The sequence below is a fragment of the Elgaria multicarinata genome, chromosome 23, assembly GCF_023053635.1.
Source record: "Elgaria multicarinata webbii isolate HBS135686 ecotype San Diego chromosome 23, rElgMul1.1.pri, whole genome shotgun sequence".
NCBI classification, from domain to species: Eukaryota; Metazoa; Chordata; class Lepidosauria; order Squamata; family Anguidae; genus Elgaria; species Elgaria multicarinata.
Genome location: NC_086193.1, coordinates 137,233 through 159,202, shown reverse-complemented (window position 1 = coordinate 159,202; position 21,970 = coordinate 137,233). Strand labels below are relative to the sequence as shown.

The 21,970-nt window shown below is 57.3% G+C and overlaps 1 protein-coding gene across 1 annotated transcript; it reads right to left on the bottom strand.

Moving 5' to 3' along the window:
* Positions 1-503: 503 nt before the first annotated feature.
* Positions 504-21,729, bottom strand: ADAMTSL5 (ADAMTS like 5). Its single transcript, XM_063147088.1, has 12 exons — positions 21,447-21,729; positions 14,840-14,903; positions 10,015-10,160; positions 9,465-9,525; positions 8,737-8,845; positions 7,384-7,511; positions 5,739-5,862; positions 4,686-4,769; positions 4,101-4,264; positions 3,487-3,745; positions 1,752-1,823; positions 504-850 (listed from the first exon to the last, which is right to left on the bottom strand). Exons 1-12 carry the CDS (start codon positions 21,632-21,634, stop codon positions 546-548), a joined length of 1,704 nt encoding a protein of 567 aa, XP_063003158.1. The 5' UTR covers positions 21,635-21,729; the 3' UTR covers positions 504-545.
* Positions 21,730-21,970: the final 241 nt, after the last annotated feature.

Genomic DNA, 21,970 nt, shown 5'->3' with positions numbered 1-21,970 from the left:
CTGTTCACACCTGAGAACGGTGTTTTTTTGGGGTGGGTGGGTCTGGGGCGTAAGGTGACCATAATAATCCAGAAAGTCTTGGGCCATTAAGGGTGGTTGATGTGACAAGGCAGTTGATGGGTTGGGACAGGTGTGAGCTAAAACTCCCAACGGAGCCCCCCAAAGCCTTTCATCTGCTCTGCATGTTTTCCCACCTAAAGGACTGGACAATAAAGTGTGTGTGTGAATGAGGGAGGCAGAGAGAGATTTCCCCTTCCTGTGAAGTCCCGTAAAATACTGATGCCCCCCATGGTCCACAGTGGCAGCAAAGCGTGGTCTGCAGGCCACCCGCTTTGCCCATGCTGAGCACGGAGGGCCAAAATTCCCGGCCAGCGGCCAGTTCCGCAGCAGAGTTTGGGGCTGGCGGGGGGGGGGGCAGCTGGAATTTCTGCCTCCCGGCGGCCGGCACCGACTCACTGCCTGTGCCGTCTTCCTCATGGCGGACCCCCTGCCTGCCTGCCTGCTCGCTCTCTCGCTCAGACAGGGTGGGCTGGGATCCCAGCAGCTCACGGTGTCCCGCAGTGCTTGGGCACATCCCGGAGCTGCAGGTCCTCCCGGGGCGACCAGGGCCGGGCGTAGCTCCAGCGCTGCAGCAGGATGCGGTTGAGGGTGTGCTCGAAGTTGACGTGGCGCCGGGCCATCAGGACGTATTCGCGCCGCTCGGCCAGCATGGGGCAATCGCAGGTGTTGGAGACCCAGACGTACTCGCGGTGGATGATGGGGAAGCGGTTGTGGTACGTGTGCTTCACCTGCACGTCGTAGCGCGTCTCCTGGCCGACGTAGCGCTTGGAGAGGATCCGGGCGCGGAAAACTGTGGGAGGAGGAGGAGGAGGAGGAAGATGGCACTAGGAGCAGCCAAGGCAGCCCTGCGGCGGGCGCCAAGAAGTTCGGAAGGTCCCTTAGCCCCCATTGCTGCTTCAAACTTCTCCGCCAGTTTTCCTTTATAGAACCCTTCAGCCTTTGAAGGGAGGGCTGCGTTTCTGTTGCCTCTGCCCGCCCAACAGCCCTGTGAGGTTGGCCACCGTTTGCCTTTTCATCCCCACCGTTCCCTGCAATGAATTCAATGTCAGGCTCACGGCAAGCCTTCTCCACAGCGATGCTGGCTGTGGGGTTGTGCGAGTTGCAATCCTAACACGTCTGGAGAGGGGAGCAGGTGCCTGAGTAGGAATTTAAACCTGGGACCTTTGGCCTGGAAAGCACGAGCTCTGCCCACTGAGCAACACTCCCTGCCTGCCACCGTTTGAGAAAATCACACCTCCCAAACTTTCCTTTCTATTAGGGTGACCCTGTGGAAAGGAGGACAGGGCTCCTGTATCTTTAACAGTTGTGTAGAAAAGGGAATTTCAGCAGGTGTCATTTGTACGCATGCAGCACCTGGTGAAATTCACAACAATTAAAGCTGCAGGAGCCCTGTCCTCTTTTGTTTCTGGTCCCAAGGGCAGGGCTCCTGCAGCTTTAACTGTTGTGACAAAGAGGGGATTTCACCACATTCTGGGTATATACAAACGACACCTGCTGAAATTCCCTTTTCTATGCAACTGTGAAAGATACAGGAGCCCGGTCCTCCTTTTCATAGGGTCACCCTACTTTCTATGCAGCTGCCAACTCTAAAGCCAAAATTCGTGATGGGGGAAACGGATTCCACAAAGGGCCTTGGTTTGCGGGGTCTTTCTCCCACCACCCCAGGGGGAGGAAGGGGAGGAGGTCCGTACCAAAGTCGCTGCTGCAGTAATGGCGGATGCGCTGCGATTTCCCCCTCGGCGTGTCACACTGCCTACACCTTCCTGCAGGACAAGGAGGACAAAGCCTTTCAGGGGAATGCGGGCTGAAGGGAGCGTGGAGAGAGACGCACCATTCCAAATTGGCTGCGGGCACGCACACACACACACACACACACACACACACACACACACTCTCTCTCTCCCTGCAACATCCCCCCTCCCCCGCTCTCCACCCCCGCAACCTTCATCCACATCCCTCGGTTCCTCCTCCTGGCCAGGAGACGTAGAGGTCTGTGAGCTTCCAGAGCGCCAGCAGAGCAGCCTCCCTGGAGCTGGCCAAGCCCAGCGGCCACACGGACGGGGAGCGTTCCACCAGCAGGACATGCATGCCACTGGACACCCTCCCACGTCCATTGAACCAGCAAGTGGTCGACAGAGGCGTTGCAGCAGCGAATTCCACAGCCGAACTCTGTGTGGCATGAAGAAGTCACATTCCTTCCCTCTGCTGTGACGATTATTATTATTATTATTATTATTATTATTATATTTATTTGTATCCCACCTTTTGCCCAATGCTGGGCCTCAAGGCAGCCTTACAAAGTTTAAAACATACATTGGGGGGACGGACCCATAAACGTTTAAAATACACAACAAAATTATAAGTCATTAACATAGATGGAGGGCCAGATTATTCTCCAAAGACCTGCTGGAACAGAAAAGTTTTAGCCTGCTTCCGAAAGCCCACCAAGGAGAGAGCCCGCCTAGCGTCCCCAGGAAGAGAGTTCCAGAGCACCAGAGCAGCCACCGAGAAGGGCCTCTCCCACGTTCCCACAAGCGTGCCTGTGAAGATGGTGGGACTGAAAGAAGGGCCTCTCCAGAAGATCTCAAAGTACGGGCAGGTTCGAGCCATAGAGGGCTTTATAGGTCATAACCAGCACTTTGAATTGTGCCCGGAAACAGACGGGAAGCCAGAGGAGCTGTTTTAACAGGGGAGTTGTTGTCTGCTCCCTGTAACCAGCCCCGGTCAACAATCTGGCTGCAGCTCTTTGAACCAGCTGGAGTTTCCGAACACTCTTCAAAGGCAGCCCCACGTGGAGTGCGTTACAGTCATCCAATCAGGATGTAACTAAGGCATGTGTCACCGTGGCCAGGTCCGACATCTCTAGGAACGGGCGCAGCTGGCGCACTAGCTTGAACTCTGCAAATGCACTCCCGGCCACCGCCGAAACCTGGGCATCCAGGCTCAGGGCTGAATCCAGAAGTACACCGAAGCTGCGGACCTGTGTCTTCAGGGGGAGTGTAACCCCATCCAGCACAAGCTGAATCCCTATTCCCTGATCTGCCTTTCGACTGACCAGGAGCACCTCTGTCTTATCTGGATTAAGCTTCAATTTGTTTGCCCTCATCCAATCCATTACTGCCAACAAACACCGGTTTAGCACAGAAACCGCTTCCTTGGAATTGGGTGGAAAGGAGTAGAAGAGTAGCAGGGGCCGTTCCGGAGCCTGAACATCTGAACGTCCGTATTTGTACATGCAAAGTTCCTTCCTTCCAAGAGCAATCTGAGAAGTTTCCCTCCAAACTACTTGGGGGAAAGGAGGCGAAACAGAAAGAGATGGAAAGAGAACATTTGGGGGAAATGGTGCCCCCCCACCTCAGCCCCACCCCACCAGAATCAGGGCAACTACCCCCCACCCCCACCCCTGGCAGAAGACCTCGGAGCTACCTGGCTGGGTGTCCGTCCTTGCTGGCTCTGGCGTCGCCTCCCCTCGTGGTGTTTTCTTGGTGGTGCCCCGGGCATTCTGGAAGTGGGGCGTGGCTGCCGTGGCGGGTGGGAGCGTGGGGGCCTCCCCTGGGGCCCCTCCCTCGGCCTCCCTGGTCTGGGGCTGGCGGAGAGCGCTGGCGTCGCTCTGGACGTGATGGGACTGGTGCTTTGGGAGCCAGAACTGGTACTCAATGCCCGGGTTGTGCTCCTGGAAGAGGACCTGACCCAGAAAGGGGGTGGGGGTGAGAACCAATCGTATTGTGCGCCCAAGGCAAAGAAGCCCCCGAATCATCCTCTCTGCCTGCAGCCACCCCACACACCCCAGCCTCCCGCCCCGGTAGCGCCCTGGACTCTGCTTTGCCCGTCGGTCTAAAGAACATAAGAAGGACCCTTCTGGATGAGGCCAAAGGTCCGCAAGGCGTGAACCCCTGCGGCTTTGCTGCCCTGCCAGGCAACCGCTGCTCAGCGGTGGACGACCCCGAACGTCCGCCCGCTGGGCTATGGTGGCTCCCGGCCGTGGACAGGCTCCCCTCCTCCGCCTCTGACTTCTTCGAGGGGTTCTCAGCCCGACTCACCATGACCCACACGTCCTCCTGGGTGGGCCCCACCGCCTCAAGGCTCTCCTGCGCGTCGCCCGTGCGAGCGTAATGCACCGTGGTGCCTGCCACGGCGTACGCGCCTGGCCAGTCGATGGACCATTCCCCGTTGATGACGTAGCGCTGGTTGGCGTTCATCAAAGCTGGGCCAGGGCAGGGAGGAGGGGGGAGAGAAAGCGGGCGGCGTGAGGCCTCTTGGGTTTTAGTAGCGTTTGTGGTTTTATATTGTATTTCGGGGTTCAATGAGCCGCATTGTGGGGCAGCTACTGTAAATAATGCCAAGAATAAATCAACGGGTAGAACCAGGCTGACTAACTGGGCGGGAATTCCAACAGGGCCCCAGATTTGGGCTAAGCGTGAGGCGTGACGGAGAGCCGTTCCGCAGCGGAAGGGAAGGAAGGGAGTCTTCCTTCGGGAGCCAGAACCGGTACTCAGTGCCCGGGATCCATCTCCGGGGTGGTGGTGGAGAGAACTGGGAGCCTTGGTGTCCCGGCGCAAGGACACAGGCCAGCACAGGCACGGGCAGGGGTGGAAGACGGAGCCCCGCGGCCGCCTCTGACCTACCGAGGTAGTTGCGGCTGTGGTCCGTCACCTTGATGTGCCTGGCTCCAGCCGGGATCCGGGTCACGTTCTTGTACCCGAAGAAACCTGCGGAGGGATCAGAAGGAGGCAGGTCACGTGCAGGGGGAGGGGAGGGGGCAGCGAAGGTGGGGAGACAGGCGAGGGGGCTGCTTCCATCAGAGGCACAGAGTGGGGCACGTTGGAGTGAAAGGGGTGGGGGCAAAGGGAACAGCATGGGGGGGGCTGGAGAGCGCTCACAGCAGGACTCACGACTCCGGGCAAAAGGGCTTTCCGAGGCTTCACAAGTAAAATATCCAGAGACAGCTCCCCAAACGGCACCTCGCAATGCTTCCAAAACTCCCCTTGGGAATTTCTCCCCGGATTTCGGGAGCTCCAAATTTGCTGCTCTTTCCAAAGCAGAACTGATGCATTAAAAATCCGACAGTGCGGCATTTTTTAATTTCCAAAGGTTGCACGGGACACGGCCTGCAGCTCCTGGTCCCAGAAGCCACGTGTGTCTGTGGCAGCAAAAACAGCCAGGGGCCTGGTGGCTCTTCACAGGCGAGGGGACGTATTCTGGCCCAAGCTTTGGCGGCCCTTTCCCCACTTCATCCGGTGCGCGGAGAGATTTGAGGCTCACGAAAGCTTTCGGCAGAGTAACTGAGAGTCTTCATGGGGCCGGAAGGCTCCTGGGTTGTTTTTGCAACGGCACAGCAGCACAGCTGCCCCTTGGGGGATCATCTGCCTTTACTGACTCAGGCGGTGGAACGAAACAATGCACAAAATGAAACCGATCTCGATTCGTTCCCCGGAAGTTTTTTTTTAACCCCTCCTCCCACCGAACCGGATCACATGCAAGTGTGTCCGTGTGTCCCAAGCAAGGCCAGCTCTAAGCGGAGAAGGTGTCGGAGGAGTTCCGGGGTAGGGAGGCAAGGGGCAGAGGGAGGGGGGGGTCGGGGAGGGAAAGAACACGCTACCGGGTGGGGGGGGGGAGGAGAGCAACAAAGCCAAAAGCCAAAGCATTCACCCACGGGGAACGTCAGGGCATTCAATCACCAGAGGTGGGGAACGCCGCCCGGAACACCCGCTGCACGAAGATGCACGACTCGTTCCTGCCGTGGCAAACGCCGCAGGCATCAGCTTGAGCTTCCGAGCCCAGGATCCCATCGCAACCTGCTCTCTGGGAAAGACGGCAAGGAGGAGGAGGAGGAGGAGGAGGAGGCATCAGACATGTCCAGTCGGGCTCGGGGTGGGGGCGTCACGGCCAAAGCTTCGGCCACGTTTTAATCTTTAGAGCTATGCATGAACGGCAGAACTGTAGCTTCCCAAAGGGATTCTTTGTCCTGCTAGAGACAGGTCCAATAGGCAGGGACCTTTCGGTGATGGCCCCGAATCTGAGAAATGCCCTCCCCGGAGAGACCTGTCAGGCCCCTTCCCTAAGCATTCGCGACTTATTTAAACAGGCTTTTCACCTCTCACAATTTGCTCCGTTTCAAATACTTCAACAAGTCCTTCCACTGTGTGGCCATCATTTAGGAATGTGCATGTTTCAAATGGTGCCTCCTTTACCTTTTCTTTGTTGTAACTATTTTAATGATTGGTGGGTGTCCATGTACTTCACATGCTTTACATATCAATTGTATTTTCAAAATTCAGGCAGAATTGCTTAAACAAATCAATTTTGACAAATGAAGCTATATTCCCCCTCCCTCAAATTGGAACAGGTCTTATTTAATTCCAGTTGTGAAACTCCCCACCACCACCACCACCACCACCACCACCACATTCTTCTCCTTGTTACATCCCTGGGAGCACAAGAATGCCTCCCCCACGTCCAGACGACGGCATGGGGGGGGGGGGTTCGACCCCTGGCAGGATCTCCAGGGAGGGCTGGGAAAGAACCCTGCCTGCATCCCTGGAGAGCTTATGCTGCCGGTCAGCGTCCACAGCAGTAGGCAGGATGGAACCCGGTTCTGAGTCAGGATGAAGCTGACCGCTGCAAACCCTCCAGATCTGCCTTCCACGGCCCCAGAGGAACAGCCCCCCCACCCCGCCGCCGCCACCGGGAGCCAAGGAATGTGCACACGAAGGACTCACAGACGCCCTGAGAAAACTACATTTCCCAGAGCCCCTGGCACTTGGGGATGGTGGCTTTTGTGTTCAAGATGCCAAGGCGGGAAGGACAGGCTAAAGAAGAATTTGGGGGTAGTGGAAATGAGCTCACTTCCCAATGGAGGGGAGCATTATGGGATGCATGTATCCATACTTCCAATCAGGCCGCATCAAACTTCGCCAGTATCACTAGCGTGAGTGTGTATCTTACAGACTTCTCAACGCCTTCAGGAAACGGCAATTCCCAAAACGCTTTGGGAGGAGCCACACCAGGGAAGACCGCAAACCCACTAATAGCATTATGAGTTTGGATAGGGAAGGTATAAACATTACGTTGGCCAGCGGCTGCACGCCTCCTTTAAAAGGGTCCCCTCCTGCACCGGCAGCATTTTGACCACCAGCAACCGATTCCTCCAGCTGCAGAAAAGGTCGCTCCACCCGCATGAAGGGCGGTTCGTTTATCTTTGCTCTCTCCGCCCCGCAGCTCCAACGCATCACAAAATGCCTTCTGTCCTCCTTCCATAGTTGAAATGGAGCGGGGTGCATTTTGCCCACCCATTTCCACACCCCAAAGTGTGACATGACTCACCAAACACTGGCCGCTGATGCAAAGGTCTCTAGACTCTGGGCTGCAACGGGTCCCGTCCAAAACCCTTCCAAAGGTGTAGTAGAAATTGTGTCCCACCGCGAGGCAGTTTAGGTCACAGATGTTTGGAGCTGGCAAACAGGGAGGCAAACGGGGTCAGATCGGGGGGAGGTAGGTAGGGGACACACACAAAAGATCCCAGGCGACGCTGGAGATGGACGGGAGAGACGTTGTCATGGGTTAGTGGCTATCACTCTCTGCCTAAAGATATTTAGGTCCTGCGTTTCATCTGTTGGGAATCTTGCAACCTCTCACATCTTCCAGTTACTGGAAGTGGGGGGGCAGCAGCATTACAGCTAGATCAGTGGTTCCCAAACTTTTTCAGGTAACCGCCCCCTTGGTTCCACAAACTCATGCCCAGTGCCCCCTAACCTACACTATAAAAATCATTACTCCGAATAGCGGTTTTCAACAACCCACTAAGGAAGATAACAACAATAAAATTCAAAACAGTAACAATTAATTGAATATTTATTCAAAATCTGAAGCACCCTCTGCAGGCTTGCCCAGGGAGGGAGGGAAAAGAGAGCGAACGCCTCTGTTTTGCAGCCAGCATGGCGGGGCACACCAAGCAGGGTCTGTCTCTTCATTAGCATTTTGTTGCTTTTGAAACATTTCAATTCACCATTAAAAGGGCTCTTCTTAAACGGCATTAATACATATGTGGCTTCTTCCCCGATATGGCTTGGGACCAAACTACCTTCTCCCATAAAAGTGTCCCTGGGTTTTAAGACCTTGTGGAGAGGCGCTTCTCGGAAAAGACCACCTCAAGCGCCCCCCTGACGCCCCTTTGCCTCTTAGCGTCCCCCTATGCAATCCCACCGCCCCCAAGGGGGGCAGTACCACCCACTTTGGGAACCACTGAGCTAGATAGTTCACGAGAATTTTGATCACAGCGAGCCTTAGGATCGCTATAGAACTAAATACGTTTCAGGTTTCTTTGTTTTCTTCCCCTTCTGCCGTTTTAGTAGATTTAAAATGTGTTTAATAATTAATCTCAGTCAGGTGTGCAGGTGGCCCCTCCCCCTTCCCCAGATGGCCCCGCCCCCTTCCCGCAGCCACCAATCACCGGGTGCAGTTTTCCCCGTTCTAAAAACTCAAAATGCTTTCCGAAGGTTCAGCTACTGGCATTAAGGCGTTGAAGCTGGTGCTTTTGCCTTGGGCCCTGCTCAGCACCAGGATGTGACCCATGGAAGCTTCTCCGAGGCAGAATCCGGCCCTTGGCATGGAAGGAGTTCTGTGGACCTCATCTAAGCGACTGAAGCTTTGATACCAGGCAAGCGGGGCTGAACTTACCTCCGTGGAACGGGACCCACTCGTACGGGGTCTGGCCCCCCAAGATGGGCTTGCCGTTGTAGAGGGAGCACTGGATCGCCCAGAAGGGAACGGAGCCAACGGGGCACTCCTGCTACGGGGAGGGAGAAAGGCTAGCGCAGGCCGGCAAAGGCTGTAGACGTCAAGGAAAAGGCAGACCCCGAGAGCCAGCCGGGACTGAGCGCTAACTGGATTTGGCCCCTTGCACCACCCACAAGGGTGAGCTGAGGGAGGGGGGAAACCCACCCACCCACCGGGAGCCTCCTTCCTGGCCCCACGCCTGCCCCCTGCCTACTGGCGACTGCTATGATGCACAGATGCCTCCCCTCCCTATTGGTGGTTGCTAGGCGACACCAGGGGCAGCACTCTCCCCTCAAAGCATCTCTGGACATTGCACCAAGCTAGGACCCCCCCCCCCAATGGGCCCCTTCCCTTCTCACCACCACGGCCACCCGCTGCCCTGGCTCCCTCTGGGTTGCTTGGCAGACAGAGCGCCAGGAGACTGCGGTGTCTCCTGCCCCTCCTCCTCACCACCGCCGTTGTCTGGGCCAGGGCGAGAGGCAGCAGGTGAACAGGCCCAGGGTGGCAGTGAAGAAGAGGAGCAGGTCCAGGGTTATCGTCCCCCAACTCTGGCCATGCAGAGAGACCCACGTGGCCGGCCCAACGCCCGCGCCCTTTGGTGATGCGCTCGGTTGCAGGCAAATACTCACGTCCCGCTCACACACACGATATTGCCTGGGCGTCCCTCGACAGAGCTCCTCCTCGGGGAACCTGCACCCAAAGAGGAAAAAGGGAGAAGCGGCTGAATTTCCCAGGGGTGGCCAAAGCACGCGCCCTCTTCCCCGTGGATGGTCCCACCGAGCCATGGTTGACGGTTCTGGCCCTTCAGGGTCAGGGTGGGTAATAGATTCCCATGTAAGGAAAACAACAACTGCGATCTGGGGGAAAGGGCCGGGTTATCCTTCCCCGACTCTGGCCACGCAGAGAGACCCCCGTGACTGGCCCAACGCCTGCGACCCTCCCTGTGCCTGGGTTCAGTGGGGCTCACGCCCAGGTAAGTGTGAGCGGGATCGAAGCCTTAGGTGGCAATCCTGCAGCCACTTCTCTAGGGGTAAGCCCCACTGAACTCAGGGGGACTTGCTTCTGAGTAGACAGGCACAGGATTCCTCTGCAAGTTAACCAATCTGTTCATCCTTGCGCGAGCCACGCAACGGACAGGGACGGACACGCGTCCCCACGCTGCCGCCACTGCCTGCTCACCTGATGCATCTCCTGGTCCGGAAAGAGGCTCCGTCCCCACATGTACTGGAACAGGCGCTCCAGCTGCCCCAGTGGGTCCACGCCCCATGGCTCGGCTGGCGCCGGTGGCGAGGCTGGTGGATCCCTGGCGCCTCGCCATCTGCCCCCTACTTAAAGAAAGATGTCAAAGTCAGCACACGCCGGAGGGTCCCAGGTTTGTTTAAACTACCAAGCAGAACATCTTGGGAACAAACACCTCCCACAATTCTTTTACGGCTGGCCAGCAAAAGAGATCTAAGAAAGCCCCTTGGAATAAAAGGAAATGGTCTCCACGGCCCATGTAAAGGAGGCCAGGTGGCCGGACCCCTCTTGGGAGGCAGTTCCGCGTCCTGGGAGCCACAGCTGAGAAGGCCCTGCCTTTCCTGCCTGCCTGTCACAAGTCTGGCGTTGGGGGTGAAGGAAGACGTCCGACATGGAGCAGAGAGTCCAGGCAGGAGTCGATCTTAGAAGAGGGGTGGGGAGGGGTGGGGGCTGTTCTCGAGATATTCTGCTTCTGGACCACTGAGTTTGGCCCTTCCTTGTGCTCTGTACGTGATCTCATCACCGTCCTGGCGGAGAGGAGGCAATTTCTCCTGCAAAGCAGCCCAGAGACTTGTGTTGGTTTTGCATTTCCCATGATGTTGCGAAACCACCATGAGACAAGACCACTTTTGGCCTCTGGTGTGATGATGCTCCTTGAATAGAGTCTTCACACGGACGCGCGCGCACACTCACACGGGAAGCAGGAGAAAGAGGGAGGGAGGGAGGGAGAGAGAGGGTACCCGGCCGTCATCAGCCCTTCCCCCTTTATGGAGCCCTGTCTCCCCAACGGAGGAGGCAGCCCTGGTCCCAGGGCCCTTCCGCAGAAGAAGCACGATCCCCTTTCATCCCATCCCCAAAGCCATTTTCTGAGTCTCTGCCTCTGTTCTTGTTTTTTGTCCCTTCCACTGGGTCCTATTAAATTCTGGAGTCTCCTCCTAACATCTGCTTTATTATCTCTTGCCAGAAATTTGGAACAGAGTTTTATAACGGGTTTCCCTGTTGAGAGCCTGTTATGTGGACAGAGCCAAACCAGCACGCACATATGCAAACACACACACACACACACACCAAGGTACCTCCCCAAATTCTCAAACTACAGGAAAAATGGAAGTTGGAGATGGCAGATAAGCTGGGGGGGGGGGGGGAGGGCGGCTTTTACTGGTCCTGGCCAAACGGTCCAGATGCAGATTTGGGTGTGTGTGTGTTTGTGTACAAGATCATGCTCAGAGGTTGTGCCTGAGAAGAATCTATCTTTGTTTATGACAGAAAGGTCAAAAGAATTAAATATTTATCGCTGGACTAAGCAACAGCTCCCAAAAAGACAGAAGCATCCAATATGTGGAAGGGTGCCAGGAAGAAAAGGAGCAACCAAGGAAGGCGTGTCTGCCTGCCTGTGTGTGAGCGTGGCGAGAAGATGAGCAGAAGAGATGGAGAAGGCCCTTCGTCACACAGCGCAGGGTTCAACTGTGGAACTCCCTTCCACAAGATGCAGTGATGGCCACCAATTCAGATAGCTTTAAAAGAGGGTTGGATAAATCCCTGGAGAAGGCTATCCACGGCTACTAGCCCTGACGGCTATGTGCTACCTCCAATATCAGAGGCAGTAAGCCTCTGAGCACCAGTTGCTGGGGAACATGGGTGGGAGGGTGCTGCTGCACCATGACCTGCTTTGTGGGTCCCTGGTCGACAGCTGGTTGGCCCCTGTACGAACAGAGGACCCTCGGTCTGACCCAGCAGGCTGCTGCTTATGTCCTTACGAATGCTGCTGGGCCAACGTAAAGGAAGGGGGCCATGGCCTCATCTTGCAAAAGCTGCTTTTCATGAAAACAAGACCCCCAAATCCCTGTGGTGCCAGGTGTGCTTTAAACCTGCAACACAGGAGCCCTCAGGAGCCTTGAACTGTACAAGGCAGGGGACCCTGGACCCCTGAACACTTACGGCATTGCCCATGCTCTGTGCTGAGTGACCCAAGTCTGCCCTCTTGGTGCTGTGCTGGACCAGAACAGATCTGACTGCCAGCGTTCTTTGCAAGAGCCCCAGAAGGCGGCAGGTGCAAGGTGGTCCGTGAGAAACTGGCCATCCGTCAAGTCCCCAGCGGACCACTCTCTGCCCCTTGCCAGCTTGTGACGGCCACCCGCAAGCCAGGCAGAGGCAACGAGGTCCCCCCCAGGGAGCCCCCCCCCGTACAAAACAGCTCTGGCGGGGGGGGGGGAGCCGGAACGCAGGGGAAGGTGGGCCGTGGCCTTGTTCCAGTAGGACTCTGCCCGTGGTTTTGTGGGAAGTCACCGTGTTCACAGCAGGCTGGTTGGAGTGGTGGATCCCAGCCTTGCGGAGTGCAGGCGCCATTCCGACCAGACCCCCCTCCCCGGGAATCCCCTCGGGAGCTCAGCTGCAACCCTCACAGTAGCTGCAGGGGCAAGAGCATTGTCCCAGCAAGATGCAAACGACCCCGGAGGGCTCCAGAGGGAGAGAAACCTCCTTCCTCATCTGGATCTTGTCTCCCAAGGATTCCTCAGACGCAGCAGGTTACATTCTTTCCGAGGCGACGTGCTCAGCGGGGCCGGTTCAGCGTTCTCACTCTCCGAGGAAGCACTGGAGTCACCAGCGGAAAGAGCAGGAGACTCCAGGAGACTGGCAAGGCCCCGCAGAAGGGCAGAATCGAGACCCCCAAAGAAGCCCGGGCTGCGATCTGCCTGACCGCCTGCTCTGGGACAAGAGGAGTGGGGGTCCCTCATGACCCTTGAAAAGAGGGCCCAGGCTCAAGTCAGGCCCTGCAGTAGCTCCGGCAATTTGCCACTGAAGCGTGTCGCTACTTCAAATGGGCAACCGGAGCATCAAGGTAAGCTTTGCAAGAGGAGAGCTGCTAAATGAGTGGCTCTCAAAGCAGGCTGTGGAGCCCAGGGTAGAACAATCACTTCCGTGGCTTAGCCTAGAGCAGGAGTGAGGCGGCCAGATCCAACCCTCTGGATTCCCCCCCTCCCCATTTTAAAAGGTTAGAAGCTAAGAGATGCCGTGGGATGATGATGGTGATCATGATGATGATGTTGGGCCCAGCCCTTCTGCCTCCGGTCCCGCCCACCACTGGGAAGCCCCTCCGCTTCTCCAAAATGGAATCTCTCCTTCGGACTGAGAGAGGCTCCTCGGCCCGGCTTAGGGACTGGTTTGACGTACAGCCACCTTGGGAGGAAAACGAAGGTCCGTCCCTGGGGAGGCAGCCTGAAGGGTGCTGCTCGGATCCCCACGGAGGAGGTTCAGATGCAGCTAACAAGAACGGAAGAGCATCAGAAGAGCCCTGATGCTGAATCAGGCCCAGGGTCCATCCAGTCCGGGACTCAGTTGACACAGCGGGACACGGTTGAACCCACAAGCGGGACACGGGTGCCACAGCCCCCCACCCCCCGCAACTGGTGCACCCAGGCCTACTGCCTCTGATCCTGGAAGTTGCATTTAGCCATCAAGACCAGTAGCCAGGAATTGATCCCCCTTTTAAATCAACCAGTAAGTACTGAGAGCCCTCCTGTTGATTGGCAGAGAGGCCGGGCGCCCCATCACCACCTGCGCTGGAATGACATCACGCCACCCACGCAAAGGAGACCAGCCGCATGTCCTCATCAGCGGCTGGAGAGTAAGTCCATTGAGCTTCATGGGATTTACTTCTGAGTTAGCGTGCCCAGGCTTGTTGTGCATGAGTTGTTGGAGCCAAAGTGCTGGTTCAAAGCCAGGAGCTGAGCTCTGGAGTGGCTGTGAAGGAGCAAGTTCAATCCGCCAATTAGCCACCAGTGAGATCATTTCTGCAAGACGTTCCAGATTGTCGAGATAGAAGATACGTTGGGAGCCAAATTAACAGACCACAAGCAGAGCTGGGGAGGGACAGGGAGGGGGGGCTCACATGGGCTGTCATACATGTCAGCAGCGCGTACATGGCAGGGACTCCGATGTCCATGGGGTATGTGGGTGGGCTTGCCTCGTTGGGTTTTTAAATATGGAGATTGGAGTCCATTGCTGAACCTCGCAAATCTCTCCGTGATACCACAGCTAAGCCCTGTGACACATGAAATGATGATAACCTGGGCATGTACCAAGTGCTGTTCCCCTGCCCAGGAGGTAAAGTGCAGGATCTCCTGAACGGCAGAGATTAAGCCATGGCTAGTCGACTTCACATGCCTCGAACAGATAAAACCCTCCCAAAGCTGCCCAGAAATTAAGTGGAAATGCAGCACGTCCTGCAGGGCTTGGCTGCTCCTCCCAAAACTTGCTGGTTTGATGAACTCGGGGCTGAAATGTCGAATAAACACAGAGGGATAAAGAGGTCAGTGGCTGCTGAGCTGGGAGCTGAGCAACCGTTGGGTGACCTCCAGCACCATGCCAAGGGAACAGGGGCCGAGTCCGTGGGGCTGCCGGTTTGGTCCTCAGCTGGGGGGGGGCTCCCACCATCTCCCCCGTGGAGGGGCCGGCCAGCGTCAGAGCCTGCCCGAAGCCCCAACGAAAGCAACCCCCAGGGAGAAACCCCCTGGCCAGGGAAGGCCGGTGCGAGTCACGCGGGGCCTGTGATGCCGAGCAAACGCAGGCCCTGCCGCCTCCGGGAAACACTCTGCCCCCCCCCCCGTACCTCACAACAGGGGCCCAGACCTCCCTGCGGCTCCTACAGCCCTGGAATGTTTTCTGTTCCTCACAGCGGACCTTTGCCTCGGGTGTCTCCTGTGGAAGACGAGGGTGTTGACAGACGCCTGGCAGGGAAGTCTCTCTCTGGGCCCTTAGGACTTACCTGAGCAGCGCATGCAAAAGTCAGCCAGATGAGAAGCAGAACGCTCCAAGGAGAAGAGGGGTGCCTGTGGGGGGGTTGGGGAGAAATGAAATGTGCCATTGGAATTATGGTTCCCAAAATCCTGCAGCTAGAATCAGAAGTACTCTGACCCAGTCTCCTTCTAGCCTAAGACACACACACCCCCCATCACACACACACACACACACACATCCTTCACTGCCCCTTTCTCTCCAATCAAACTGGCAGGTCTGAGGGAAATCCCTTAAGAGTTTCATCAGGGAAATTTCACTGGTGAAATGGAAGAAGTTCCCCCGTAACCCTTTTGGTCTTGTAAGCTAGAAGCAGAATTCTCACAGGCAGCTCCCACTTCAGGGGTGGGTGGGTGGGGGCTGTTTGGGTGCATGGACAACGTGGACACGGACGTGGTCAGTGTTGTCCCCTCCCTTTTCCTGACCACACATGGTCACCACACACATTTTGAATCCAGTTCTTCTGGGCACCAGTTTAGCATCCTGTGTCCTGCCTGTGTGGTTGAAATCACTTTCTGGTCACCTTCACAACCTTGCAAACTTGATTTTTCTATTCAATTTCAAAGTCGAGTCGGTCAGTTTCGAAACCCAGGCTAGAAAGCCATGGAACCCTCAACCCTCCCAATATTTAAAGGGCCTCCTTTGATTCATACGTCCCAAATGCTGTTTTCCTCAAGGGGAGAAGGGGAGGCAGCAGTTAAAACTGACACACTGTGGATCTGTTTCACCGCCCAGCCCAGCCACCCCCCCAGCCCCCAAATACAGAATCGCACCATCTCAGAATGCCCCTATTCCAACATAGGGCAATGATATTTTTAAAAAAGAAATAAACCCCTTGAGCAGCAGTAAGAAGATGTCAGACTTAGAGTTAGCGCCTGCATTGTGTGGGTGGGGTGGTGGGGGTGGGGGTGGGGGTGGGGGTTGCGGAAGAATGAAGGGACAAGCAAACATGCCCCAGGTGATCCCGAAAATGCAGGATGGATGAAATGCAACTGGAAACCCGGCTCTCTCGAATCTCTCACGTACGTACGTATGTACGTACGTACGTGTGTGTGTGTCTGTCTGTCTATCCATCCATCCATCCATCCATCCATCCATCCATCCATCCATCCATCCATCTATCTATGGCTCCATGCACCTCTACAGCTGCATTCCTGCCTTTCTCGTGTGCACACCAAGTGGCAGCCATGGAACGTGCCCCCAGCTATAGAACTATGAACATCTCCACACAGCCCTCTGTTGCTGAGGGCTCTTGGAAGCAAACTGATCTCTCTGCAGGGCGAGCTCTGACGGCAGCGGCCCGCTCCATCCATGGCAAGGGACCCGGCGCATGTTCAGAATAGCTTGGCAGCGGCAGAAAGGCCTTCAGGAGCAGCTGTGTCCAGGCGCGCCTGCTATGGGCGATCGTGCCGCTCTGAAGGTGCCGGAACAAGTCACACGTTCCTTTGCTGAGTTCCCTTGCTGTCTTGAGGTGGGTGAACGGTTAAAAACAAAGCAACACGCAGGCACACAAAGAAAACACACACTACATAAAATTAAATTAAAAAGCTATCCAGAGCTGGCTTAATCCAGGCCACTGAATGCCAAGTCTGCAGCCTGAAATTAAAAGGGGCCTCTTGGGGAAAGATGTCCCACAGAAGCGGGACAGCCGCTGAAATGCCCCTCTAGGTCGCCTCTCTGCAGTCTGGAGTTTGGTGCACGGATGGTGCAGTCCCAAGGAAGGTGGGCTCTCAATAGCTGGAGAAAGGAGAGGAGGTAGCAAAGGGGAGCACGACGACAGGTCTCCCTCCCTCCCTCCCTCCCTCCCTCCAACTGCTCTCTTTTGCCATTTAGAACGAGACACCTTATTATCCTCTGGGAGGCTGCAGAGGCGAGGAAGGGAGGGGATTCCATGGAATTCACGTCTTCTGCTGAAATGCACATTTCAACGCCAGCCGGCTCTCATTTATAGCCGAAGGAGGCAAGATGCAGAGATGTTGTTGTTGTTGTTGTTGTTGTTGTTCGTAAGCAGCCCTTGCGGCGCTGTTTTGCTTTTTCTAAACGTGCTGACATGTCAATGCCTGCATGGAAGGCCAGCCGGAGTTCCTCTGCCCCTCCGAGAGAGGTGGGAGGGCAGCCCTTCTGGCATCCGCCGCCCACCGGCCCTCAGGGAAGACCCCAGGCCCTTGCCCGGACAGCTCCGGCTTTGTCGGCTGGCTGGCTAGGCCAGGATCCCAATTCTGCCGCTTGAGCCTGCCAGGCACACAGGGGGCAAAGAGCGCAGGTAGCGCAGCAGGCCAGGCACCAGACCCCACCCCGCTGTCAGTCCTCAGTTCGAGAGACGCACCCCTGTGGATACAGGGAGGAAGGCCTGTTGGGAGAGGGGCCGAGAGGCCACGCGATACAAGCCGTGTGAGGGTGGGCCGTCGCATTTCTGTGACCCTGCACAAGTGGACGGGGCCGCAGCTCCGTGCCAGAAGAGCCACTGCTGGGCCTGCAGAAGGCCCCGGGTTCGACCCCCAGAAGCCTCTCCAGGTAGAGCTAGGAAGCAGCAGCGGCTCTGAAACCCTGCAGAGCCGTTGCTGCTGCCAGTCAATGCCGGCAATACTGGGCTAGGGGGACAGTGGGTGGGCCGGGTGGGGGAGTCCCACAGCTTCCCGTGTTCCAGTTTACAAAATAAGTGTAAAACTTTATGGCACCCTTGGATTTTCTCCCGTTTCTCATCCACACACGTATTTGCTGACGTTACACATGCTCCTTTCTCCAAAAAGACACAGGAATAGCTCTTGCACATGTGTTTCATTGAATCATAGAGTAGTAGAGTTGGAAGGGGCCTATAAGGCCATCGAGTCCAACCCCCTGCTCAATGCAGTTTGTATAGGACTCACCAGGGTTCCTTCCTCCACCAGAGGTGTTAAATTGGACTTACTGTGTCAGGCGGCTTCTGTGCTTATTTTGAGGTTCGCATAAAAGTCACGGCCTTCGAATCTCATGCATTTCGTGGTCCGTATATCATCTTATGCACCATATATACATGTGTATGCCTTTGTGCATGTGCGTGGGGGTGGGTGATCTGTAGCCGACTAACACACAGACCCAGCTGACTGCAGACCTTCTGGGCTCCTTGGAGTCCCAAGCAGCAAACCCAGATCATGCGCAGAGAAAGGACTCTGCACATGCTCAAGGGAAGGACTCTCCCCTTACATTTATGTTCCCCAGTCGGTTCCCACACAAGGAGGGAGGGATCTTTCTGGCTGGGGTTGTGCCCCGAAGCATTTTGGCTCTGGCTGCAGCTGCCAAATTTATTCTGGCATTTTGATCTGTGGGCGGCAGAGGACAAAAGCAAGCAGAGATAAGATCCCACGTGCTCCTGCCCTGGAAAAATAAGATAAAAGCCAGAAGTGAAGCCCACGAGGGCCTGCGGGTCACTCTGCTCTTGTTTCAGCAGCCAGAAGTGCCATTAAAAGTGAGCTGGTGGGCAGGATGGGCTTCCCAGAGAGAGAGAGAGAGAGAGAGAGAGAGAGAGAGAGAGAAGAACGCGGCAGCATAACACTCCCGGGGATTTTTCCGTGCGCCGTGAGTCATCCGGAGCTGTAGAGTGTAAAGCTGGTGGAATTTTGTCTTTCATCGCTGAAAGTACCGCGTCTGTTTGGAGCAGCCCTCCTAAATTAATCATGATCAGGCGGGTCCACGGGCCCACTGGAATGTACACATGCACACGCACAGTTTTAGCATGCACAACACACACCTTCTCTGCAGTTGCTTGTAGAGCAGAGGGGGGCCTGCTTAGAATAATCACAAATCTCCTCTACAAATCAAGGTTCTAGTCCTGTGGGTGAATGAGATGCTGGCGTGCAGATTCACAGATGGTCAAGAACATCAGAAGAGCCCTGCTGGATCAGGCCAACAAGAGCCCAGTATCTGATTCGGCAGTGGCCAACCGGATCCCTCAAGAGGAAAGCCAAAAGCCGTGCACCAAGACAAGGAGCTCCCCTCGTGGTTCTTTGCCCCCAACACCTGGGATTCTGGAGCAGACTTCTCCTGAACATGGAGTTCCTACCAAGCTGGCTGAGTAACGTGATGCAGTATTCTTTAATCCTATGGGTTTAGAGAACTCTGTTGTAGTTGTGGAGGTGGGGGGGGGGGCTTCCCACCTGGCTTAACCCTTCCTTCCCCAGTGCCACAGTTCTAATCTGGACCCGGCTCTTTATTCATCATTGAAAAACAAAAACGCTGGGAGAGGAGCCAGCCTGGGACCTCTGAACGCCACACCTGCTTCGGCCCGCAGCGCCTGGCCATGGCCGTAGCTTGTGGAGGTGAGTTCCGTAAGCCAGTTCTGCACTGCACCACAAAGCCCTTTCTTGGTTCTGCCTTGAGGGATCTAAGACCTCCAACCGCTGGGCCTTTGGGGCTGGGGAGGACACCCGAGGCTGGAGAGGAACCATGGGCACCAAGGGAGATCCAGGTGTGAATCTCGCCAGCACTCGCTGAAGGCCTCCTGCCCCCAGGAAGAGCACTTGCCTTCACCACACTGGGCGGGCTCAGGAGCGGCTCGTTCCCCGGCTCTGTTCTGACCTGAGTTTGGAAGCCCCCAGGTGACCCCCAGGGAAGAGGGGAAGCCCTCTGCCGCTCCAGCGCTCCCATCTCCCAGCACGAGGAAGGGCAGACTAATTCACATAAAGAGTTCTGGTCAGGCACCCCGTAACTTTGGCGTGACACACGGGAAGGAGCTTAAATCAGGGGTGGGGAGCCTTAGGCCCAGGGCGCAAACCCGCCCCACCCGCCCTCCCAACCTAGACCTCCACTGGCTTACAGGGTTGCAAGGGGAGGCATTAATGAGCCCGTTGTAATTTGGGGGCTTGGTCCAAAAGGCAAAACGTGTCATCCAGTTTTGGCCCTTTCACAGGTGGGGGAAACTGAGGCTGAGGCAGAGCCCCTGCGGCTGAGCACAGGGCAGGATCGGAACCAGGTACAGGGAATGGGTGGCAGCTCCCTCTCCCATGCTCCCGCTGGGAGATCTGTTAGGTGGGGGGGCAGAGGAGAGGGGGGCGCTCCACCCATGGGTCAGGCTCAGAAAGCCAGCCGAGGGCTCAGGCGGGACTCCTTTGTGGCCAGCCCCGCGTGCCCGGCAGAGGTCAGAGGCCGGTGGGAACCAGACGCTCCCAAACAGGCTGCCAACTTCGAAAACATGCAGCTCTCTGGAGCTCACTGCCAGCCAAGCACAGCTGGCATCCTCCTGGGATAAACGGGGAAAGCGATGCCTTCCGCCCGCCCCCGCCCCCAACCATCCGTCCTTCCTCAGGACACCTCTACGTGCAGCAGTGGAGCACGTGCCGTGGGCTAGGGAGGGGTCCCTCCCTTCGGGATCTGGTGTGGCTTTGGCCAATTCGGGGTATCTCTGCCTCTCCGCCGGTCGCCCAGAGGGCCAGGAGGAATGTCACTGCCGGCAGGGTGTCCCCTTCCTGCACACCTGGAGACGCCAGACGGCGCTGAAGGGTGCAAGAGGTGTGCGTGTCTCAGACACGCCAGGGGGGCAGGCAGCACGGGGCGGGGAGGGAAAGTCGCTCAGGAAACATAAACAAGATTTAGGAGGCATGAAATATAAGTGAGCAAGAAAAAGACATTAGGGTCCCCCCCGCCCCGCCCCGCCCCGGTCTCCCATCTCAGCCCCAGGGCTCTGGAGGGGACAGCGAGGCTCAGCGCTGGGCCTCTGAGCATACGCAGATTGGCTTTCCCTCCCTAGTCTCCCTGGGTGGGGCATCCAGGCAGGCCCCATCCTGCCCAGCACCTTTGAGTCTGCACAGACCCTCCTTGGGTGCGGCAGAGTTCGTTACTGCGGAGGCCGCGCGTTCCCACACCCTGCCGCACCCGAGGGTGCTCGGCTCTTTCCGAGAGAAACAGGGGCAGCAGTCACGGGCCATGAGCCACAGAATGCTCACCCAGGTCACAAAGGGAGCCGCGTCTCCAGAGCCAGGAGGCTTTTCTCCAGAGAACGATCCGCCAGGATTTCACGGTGCCCTTTCCTCAACAGCACACAAACCACAGAGGCTGGATCTCATTTCATTGCCCTGGTCAAGGAAGTGGCACCTCCCACCCCCACCCGTGTCACCGTTGTGGCTCAAGGAGAGGAGCCACGGCAGCTCCGCGGAGCCTCCTTGTGCAGGAGCCGTCTACCTCCTCATACCGGTTGTGGGGCGGGGAAGAAGCGGAAGGGAGGCACGCTTCTCATCTGGCTGACCACCGTTGGGAACAGGGCGCTCGTCCGGCAGCCTCTGCGGCTCTCTGCTCATTCGTGGCCCGCCCCACCTCAAACGCGAAGTTGGGATTAGGATGTGCCAACCCTTGAGCCCTCTGGATGCTGCTCTGAAAAGGGAGCTTGGCCTAATGGTCAGAGCCGGTGTATGCGTGGGCTTGTGCGAGAAGGCTTCCACAGGCGGGGAGGGGGCAGCCGCCGGAGAGAGGGGCCCAGAGAGACCCGCAGCCCCCTGCCGCCCCCTCCCCGCCTGCCCTCAGCTGAACGCCTCCAGCCGCTGAGCCTCAGTTTCCCCGCATGAAGCCATGGAGCGCGTCGCCCCCGGGGCCCACTGCACACTACTCACCAGACGCCGCGGGCGCCCGACGCCGGCTGCTGCTGGCTCAGCCCGCTGCTGGCGCCCGGCGGGGCTCCCTGCCTCCATGGCCCAGCGTCCGGGGCCCCCCGGGGGGACGCGTCTCCCGCCATGCCGGGGCCCCTGTCCCCTGCTCCGGGGCGCGGCGCAGCCTGGCCCGCCTCAGCCGAGCGCAGCATCCGCACCGCGGCTCGCGCAGCCAGGCGCCCTCTGCGCACAGCGCCGCTGCATGCTGCTCGCCCGGCTGCCCTGGAGCTGGAGCTGGAGCCGCGGGGGTGGGGTGGGGTGGGGGGGCGTCCCGCGGGGGGCGGGCAGCCAGAGAGCGAGCGAGAGCGCGTCGGTGGTGCTGCGATCCGCCGCCGGGACGTGGCCGCGTTCCTGACACTGTTCCTTCCACCCCGCCGCAACTGGGGCTGCTGCGCAGAGTCATACGGAAAGGGCGGCTCCGGGGTTAACCCTTCACCGCCATCCCCCCGCGAGGGGTCGCTTCGCAGACGCCCTTCCTTCGGGGCTGA